This window comes from Octopus bimaculoides, chromosome 7 (genome assembly GCF_001194135.2).
Source record: "Octopus bimaculoides isolate UCB-OBI-ISO-001 chromosome 7, ASM119413v2, whole genome shotgun sequence".
In the NCBI taxonomy this organism is placed as follows: Eukaryota; Metazoa; Mollusca; class Cephalopoda; order Octopoda; family Octopodidae; genus Octopus; species Octopus bimaculoides.
The window spans coordinates 84,607,081-84,615,972 of NC_068987.1; the positions used below are offsets into that span (position 1 = coordinate 84,607,081).

General features: G+C 34.4%; 1 protein-coding gene across 1 annotated transcript in view; it reads right to left on the reverse strand.

The window, feature by feature from the left end:
• LOC106879507 (nuclear transcription factor Y subunit gamma) overlaps window positions 1–8,159 on the reverse strand; it is a 94,217-nt gene extending 86,058 nt beyond the window's left edge. The window contains exon 1 of the mRNA XM_014929114.2: window positions 4,295–8,159. Within this exon, the coding sequence (XP_014784600.1) occupies window positions 4,295–5,601 (1,307 nt within the window). The 5' untranslated portion in view covers window positions 5,602–8,159. The remainder of the gene's footprint in view (window positions 1–4,294) is intronic.
• Window positions 8,160–8,892: the final 733 nt, after the last annotated feature.

The window sequence follows — 8,892 nt, forward strand, 5'->3', positions numbered from 1 at the left end:
CACACACACACACACACACACACACACACACACACACACGCATACACTCACACACACACACGCACACACACGTATAGAGAGATAGATAGAGAGACAGACATACAGGCAGACAGATACGTTGATAGTTAAGATAGATAGATAGAGAGAGAGGGGGGAATCAAATATCAAATCAAATACAAGAACAAAAAATGTAATGTTAACAGTTAATATAAAGTTGACCTTGGAAATTGTTCGTTAGAAGTGAAACGAATTGTATTCCTTAAAAGCTACCTGATCAGTACCTTCTTAACGAGAGCGTTCTCAAAAATAAGAACTTGAGGTGAAAAAACCGACCCTATAGTTTGATCTTTTTTATTTCCAGGGGACTGGATAGATTGATGATCGTAGACTGCTTTCGATACATTGATGCATTTTATCAAATCCGTGGAGTGCTCAAATATATGGATATATAATCGAAATTTTTTACATGAATAGCTGAAAGAAAGTTCTTAGAGACTCAAACGACCCCCACGGCTTTAGGCACCAACTTCGAAATTCCCTGCTTCGTAGAACCTGTTAATGTCATGTATTCAGTAATAACATCTCCCCACTCGACTAGGTCAGTGCAGTATTTTTTCAAAAGTGATTCGTTACTGGACATTCCAAGATGAGAGTCCATTTAATCTGTAGATAAATCTATGGTCGTTGATCTTGATTGGCTAATATAAAAGGCCAGTCTGGATAAGTGTATCGGAAAATCGAAAAGTAGGCTCAACTAAGATATGCGAAAGTAGATTTAAACGTTAATTGTTTGCCTGAAAGCTGGAAAAGCATATCTTTCATTCCTACAATGCCAAGGACATATGCAGCTCAAGACCAGATTTTATACTCTAAAAATATCTCAAAATGTTTATAACGTGAATGCCAAATATCAAAATAAAATACCATGAAAAATTTCATCGGTAGAGTGTGTATATATGTGTGCGTGTGTGTGTGTGTCCATATTTCCACTTAGCCAAAAGTGGAGAAGCAACAACCTTTTGTTACAAGCTTTCTGATATTAGCTATACTGGAATATGCATACACACACAAACATACGTACCCACTCAGTAGCTACTTATATTCCTTTGACAATATGTAAATATTATCAAATTAAGATACACAACAAATATTACGAACAGGCAATTAGGAGAAACTCTTATTCTAAATGACCAAGTCGTAATACTCTTGAATGTTTGTATATAAACTGATTATAAAATTAAATATATTTACTATTATTAAAAATGAATTAGCAAGAAATGTATTTCTATCAATATTAAACCAGTAACAGTAGAAGTTTGCAGTAAAGGATGTTGAAGAATTCTGAAAATGCAAAGACTTGGAAAGAGAAGAAAAGCATATGCGAGGTGGTAATATAAGTTCTCTCTTAATGGAAGCATTACAAGCAGTTAAAGGGAAGATTTTCAAAAGAAAATAAATTTAAATTACATGTTGCAAGAGAAATCGCATTTTTACCAGGAAAAGAAACATTGAAGAAATATAATATTTGTGATTTTTAGCACAAACAAAGACCTTGTTTTTCCCCAGAAGGAGCCATCGATCAAGTTATCCTGTATTTGACTTCCACATAGTTCATTTCAATCCGGAAGGATGATAAAACTACAAATTGTTCTTGTGTTCAGACTTCGCTTGGAACGTACAACTCCCTGAGTAACAGCCGTAGGGACTTCTGTCTACCGCTCTAGAAATCCTTCTATCATGGACAATGACAATATCGATTATGACGATTATAATCTAGTTAAAAGCTTGATATCGGTATATTATGGTGAAACTATTAAAATCAGGTAGTGTCTTGGGAGGATCATTACACCAATAACAATAACACACTCACTGGATCAATATCACCTCGTTGTTGCTTTTATTGCCGTAATGACCCTCTCAAGACACAACATGGATGTTTTTCAACACAGGAGTTCACATCCAGAATCTTAGAAACATAATACAAAAGAGAAGTATAAAAATCAGTTTAAACTATTATTTGATGACTACTGATTCTTGTTTTGCCGAAACTAGAAAGAATAAAAGTAGTAAGATGTTGTTGCAATATTATTGTAGAGTGACCGAAATATTAACATATGTTAGAAATTTATTTGTTCAGCCAAGTGATTTCAAGTTGTCCATTCATACTTGAATGCAGTCTTAAATGATTTTCCAAATATCAAAACTGTATGAACCGAAATATTATTACACAACCATCTCCTTGAGTATGATTATCCTATTGATAATTTCTTACACTACAATTGCGATACAACTCTTCTCTTATATATAAAAAATAAACAAGAGCGTCAGTAAGAAAGCAAGGAAGAAGCTGACTGATTTTATCAAGACATTTGAAAGCTATGAACCAACGAGGGTGTCCCTTAGTGGCTGTCCGACCAGCTGGAGACATCAGCTAAATTCTCCTTATATCATATTCTATCCATTTAAAGAAAGGAATAAAAGAAAAACAGTTGCCAATGTCGTCGAAGATATAAAGGATTTCATGAGGATGGCCACGTTTGGTACGTCATTTATATAAGTCTCTAACATCAGGTTTGGCATATTTTCAAAGAGAATCAGGAAAAAGAAGCAGAATATTAAATACATTGCCCTGCAATTAAGCTTAATGTCTGAGATTAGGTACAAAGTGTAAAGAAGGGTTATGGAGACGTCGGGTGTTATGAGGGTTTTCGATTCTTGTGAGACATGAATATTTATATTTAACATATTAAACATATATATTTAAATATTTCTGGGTCGAAATTAGAATATGAGTAGGACATATGTTATTAGTAAGCAGAAACATAACAGGATGTGTGCCAATATCCAATAAAATGTCATTACGTAAGACCTCGCCCTTTCAGAAAATTCTATCAAATCATTTAACACTGCAGACAAGACACAATTTCACTCGTCTACTAATATATTAAATCATACACATAGTGGATGGGATAGCATAACGATATACATCTTATAAACAACTGCGCAAATTTGCTTCTGTTTCTTTAAATAAAGTATTGTTTTTGTTTTAATCAAAGAAAAAAAATGGTGAGGGAGTGTTTTTAAATAGCCGTTCGGTGAAAGAGGACGTTGAGCTATTTAATGCTTTTTGATTTGTTAAGGAAGGTCTTTGACAGTTCTGTTGTAACTGCGTACGAATAAGACAGGGCATCCTGTGAGCATGTATATGAGCGTTTGTCAGTCATATAACGAATTTTATGGATAGATTTTGAATGTACGCTTGTGAAGGTCTCTTCACAACTAAATGACATTCAGTTCAATCCAACAATGCACCTATGATTTTTAACATATCCGCGGAAGCTCACACAAGGAAAGAAGGACGTTTTCTTTAGAGGGAAGATCTATTCCTAATGCATACAATTTCTGTCTGCTTAGTTTCAGGCATTTGGGGTCGATTTAACCGATGCATTCTTCCCTCAGGATTCCTGCCCCGCCTCTATGCTAGAAACTATTGGTTATATACATCAATGATATAGGAACGTATGTGAACATATTGTAATATGTTTACGTTTCATGGGAGAAAAATGTATTTGGCGACACAGAGAAAATAAAGAGAACAATTGTGTAACGTTGGATTACTCACAACTTATACAGAATTAAAAACTTTGATAATAAATAAGTATATAACAAAATAGAGAACCAGGATGGTAATTGGTCTGATAAACAATTATGACTATTTATTTGGCATATCGTGGAGAAACGAAAAAACCAAATCAGCAATGAAGGGAGATGAAATGGAATCAGTATGGTAAAGGACGTGAGAAAATAAAGCGAGGTATATTGGGAAATAGCGTCAGAATCGGGAAAGAAAATACCGATAATGGTATTATTGATAATAGATATGATGATGATGATGATGATGATGACGATGATGATGGTGGTGATGGTGATGGTTATGATGATGATGATGATGATGATGATGATGATGATGGTGATGATGATGATGATGATGATGATGATAGTGATGGTGATGATGATGATGATGATGATGATGATGATGATGGTGACGACAACGACGAGGACAACGGCAGCAATGAGGATAATGATTAAGAACCGGATAATAGTGTTGATAATGTTATGAATAATTTGATGATGCAGATTATCTGACGACGGCGACGACGACGACGACGATGATGATGATGATGATGATGATGATGATGATAACGACGCCGACGATGACGAAGATGAAGATGATGACGATGATATTGATGATGATGATGATGGCTATAACGAGACGATTTCAAAGAAGACTTACCTGTACCATTCTAGGCCTCGATCATAATGTTTATCGAAGAAGTGAGGTTCCGGTCCCGTGCCCTTCATATCGGGATGCAAACGCAGATATTCCAAAAGAGCTCTGGTACCACATTTTTTCACACCAACAATTATAGCTTGCGGAAGTTTTTTAGTAGCGTTATGACGAATTCTTTGTAACTGAACATGTTGCCTGCTGTTGTTTTTGCTATTATTATTATTATTGTTGTTGTTGTTGTCTTTGTTGTCATTGCCGTCTCTATTTTCATCTAACATATTATCTTCGAAATAGATTGTGCTGCTGTTGTCTTTGGTATTGTTTTTAATGTTTTTAGAGTTGATGTTGTTTATATATTCATGGTTTGAATACTCTTTACTTAGCACCAGGCTGTTTCTAACTCCAGGCGACTTTATCGAGTTCATGCTAGTTTTTAATGGACTATCCGTTCGTGTTTGTTCATTTCCTTTTTCATAATCTGAGAGAGACATGATATGTTTTCGCGTGCTGTAATTATGAAGGGTGAAGTCTTTTTTCTCATTTACATGACGAAGCCAAGAGTTTTGCCATGCTGACGATAATTGGTCGAATGTCTTCACCCTGTTTTCAGCGTAGTGAGTGCCTCCACCGCTGTCATTTCCAACTACAGCATAAATGTTTTTCTGATTTATTGCTAATGAAGCTTGGAACAGTTCTCTGTTTAATCGCTTTTTGTATGGTTTCTTATTGCCAACTTTCGCATTCATACTTTTGTAACTTTTGGATCGTTTTGTATGTGAAGAAACTAATGAACCAGGATGCATGTTTTTATGTGATTCAGGTGGCTTAGCGAATCTGTAGAGAATTTTTGTTTTTTTCTTCACAATTGGCTTTCCGGATTTGGATTTTTTTCTTTTGTATGAATTACTCTGATGGCGAGAAGTCTTTTTACTATGAACAGGACTGTTAATTTTATGTATCCGACCGGGTAAATTCCATTGGAATCGGTACGGTAAAGACTTTTCTTTCAAACTATTGTCAAATTCGTATTTTGATGATTCTAAAGGCACAGCCGGATGAAATCCACTAGTAAGATCTAATAACCGGCAACAGTTAGCTGAAAGAAACATATAAAGGGTTATACACATCAGGGTACATACGAAAGAAAGGATCAACCACAAGCGTTTTGTAAATCGAAGAATCCGCTTTAAAACACTTATTTTCGCTGAGTTTGTGGGATCTTGTGGCTGGAAATTTTTCTGAAGGTATCTATGGCACGTGTTCATTAATGGGGTGGAAGAAGATAGATGAACAACCCCAGTGCGCTCCATCCATTAATCGTTGATTGTTGGGTCCAGTTCGGTGAAGCGTTAAATGCCCATTTTGTACACACTGCTGTTTCAAGTAAAAAGTTTAGTAAATCCATATATTCTTCTTAAAGTGTCATTATCTTATACACACGTAAGCAATGTGATCAACTGGTAAAGCTATAACTTAAAAAGAAAGAAAAAAGAAAGCCTCCGTCATGTTACAGCATATAGAGGCATGTGCAGAAAAAAGAAAATGACCTGTTCTAGTTTATGACGTGATAACTAACTACTAATAATAAATATATATTACTTGGAGACAGCTCTCGGAAATGCCGTAGGTGTGTCTGAGCATATCGATAATTGTTTGTTAGATTAGTTATCTCTTGTCACTTGTCACGTTAAATTTCTGAGTTTCTAATGGAGAGAAAAAAAAATCATATTTACAAAAAAAATTATATTAAAAGAAAACAAACAAAGTATTTATGATACAATAAAATTACTTCCGGTGATTCGATCTGACATGTTACTTCAGATATGACGATTTTTTTTGTTTTTTAAATTTCCATGTGACTGGTTCTTTTTATCTCAATCAGACGTTCATCTCCTCTCAGTGCCTCGATTTATTTTATATAATATTCGTCTTAATAACTCTGTTTCCTTCATTCTGTATTTTTCTCCTGTGACAAACTCATTCGTTCAAACCTCCAAAATGTACAATACTGTTCGCAAAATTGCAATGCATACCTTCACACAGGTAGTCAGATTGACAAAACACTATCAATGTTCAAAATAAACTTAGAGACATACCTGTAGCAGTTTTATAATAATCGCATTCACTACTCACTTTCTTTCAAAGTACTTGTGTATACTTTCTTCAACGTCCTTTCTTTTCTCCAAGTTTGCAATTTTGTTCCTTAAATTCTACCAGCTGCTGTTTAGTATCCATCCTCATATTCTCCTTTCTGTTACTTTTATCACGTTTTTATTATTATCATGAGTTTGGTATCCGAATTCGGTCCATTGAAGTGGTAGATTTGATCCACTAACCTCTTTCCCGAAATTATTTGGCCTTCAACCTATGTTAAAAGGGATTATTATTACTATTATTATTATTATTATTATTATTATTATTATTATTATTATTATTATTATTATTATTATTATCCGTAATGCAATGTTTAAAATACTAGAAATATTATCATCCACCTTTCATTTCCAACCATCTGGGTACTTCGGTATATATATATATTTCTAAAGTAGAAAACAGTATTTATTTAGTTATTATTTTTTTTTTTAATTCTTTTCAGTCATTTCTGAGCATAACGCTCGTTTCTTTTCTTTGATATTTATCTCCACTACAACTTAATTATGAATTAAATGAAATTAGATGTCATTCATACTTATATTGTAAATCGTGTTAAATTCGAAGGAGCGAATTATCTTGTATATATAAACAAAACTGTAATTATAATCTTTGTGATAATTACAAAGATTATCACGAAAAAACAAATGAATTATTAACTGTAAAAGAACTAAAAAGAGTATAGCACCAATTGCAGTAGCAGTATTATTGTTAATCTTCGAAAATGTTGTACCTTTACAGCAGGTAAACTTTCACTTCTTTTGTCGATTAGTTTTCTGTGTGATATATACACTTGTATTTGTGAACAAACGAGCAGTGTATAAGAAATATATATATATATATGTGTGTGTGTGTGTGTGTGTATGTGCGTATGTGTGTGTGTTTGTATATATATGTGTGTACGGAGGTATTATATATTTATGTATATATGTATGCATGTATGTATGTATGTATGTATGTATGTATGTGCGTGTGTATGTTAGTGTGTGTGTATGTAAAATATATGGAGTGTATATATTACAAGTTTTAAATTCGAACAAAAATAATCGCCTTTGAAAAATTCTAGCAGTAGTTACAGGTAATCTTGAAGCTTATGTTGTTGTGATGCATGTTATCTTTCTCTCACAACACAGTTTCTTTTTTCAGCAAAGTCTATCTCTGTATATTTTCATATTGTTTTTTGTGTCCACGTAACTCTAGTTTCTCTGTACTTTTTCCTTCATCCACATAATTTCACAACGTTCGCGCATTGTAATCTGTCCACTATGAAGCAACAGCGCTACGCTCTACACTTCGCTGCATGCTTTTCTACTTCTAACTACCTCTAGTAAAAACACAACTTGTTGGTTGTAGTTCCTGATTTCTTCCGTCTTTCCGTCTTTCCGAATTGCTCGCTCGTGTAAAATCCACAACGTTGTATCTGTTGCTACTCAACTCTCCAGCAGCTTCCACCTCATCATTCATTTACATAAACTCTTCATGACATTGTTTTTCATTTTCCTTCTTCCTTTATTCGTTCTAATGTATTTATAGATTAGCAAATCATTTGTTTTTCTTGCTTTTTAATTCATTTATTTATTTATTTATTTTATCTTCTCTTTCATCGACCGCATTTTACTATCATTCTTACTATCAGCGCCCATCTAATCTCTCCGTTTCTCGCCTTCTCTATCTACCTATACAAATGTTTTCACCTCAGGAACAAAACACATCTCTCTCTCTCTCTCTCTCTCTCTCTCTCTCTCTCTCTCTCTCTCTCTCTCTCTCTCTCTCACACACACACACACACACACACACTCTCGTTCTCTCTCACTAACACACATTCTCCTACTTTCACTTTCACTTTCCAGCTATAACTATTTCTCTCTCTCTCTCTCTCATAAAACGTTTCATAAAACACAGCTCTCTTTGTCTTTCTTTCTCCTCCTCTCTCTCTTTATCTCTCTCTTTCTCTCAACTTTCCTTTACGTTTTACATCTACTTCCCTTACAAGTTTTTTTCTCTCTCTCTCTCCCCTACTCTTACCACGCTCTCACCTTCTCTCTCTCCTTTTAAATATGGACACATTCTAATAGGCTGGTCATTAATGGAATATGTTCATACTAAATAAAACTAAAAGAAAAATAGGCACACCCACTCCCAATCCCACTCCTATCGCCACGTGTTTCAGCTGCTTTCATAATTCGTTTAATTAATTACTTTATTCCTGTATATTTGCATTAGTACCTTCAGTAGCATTATCATTCGTATCATGGACATTACTTGTACTACTACAACAACTTTAAGTAGTAGTAGTAGTAGTAGCAGCAGAAAAAGTAGTAATGATTTGTTAAATCAGCATAAGACTTCAAAGAAGAGAGAGAGAGGGGGTAAGAGAGATGGAAAGAGAGAAGGAGAGAGAGAGAGAGAGAGTGCGTGTGTGTGTGAGAGAGAGAGAGAGAGAGAGATAG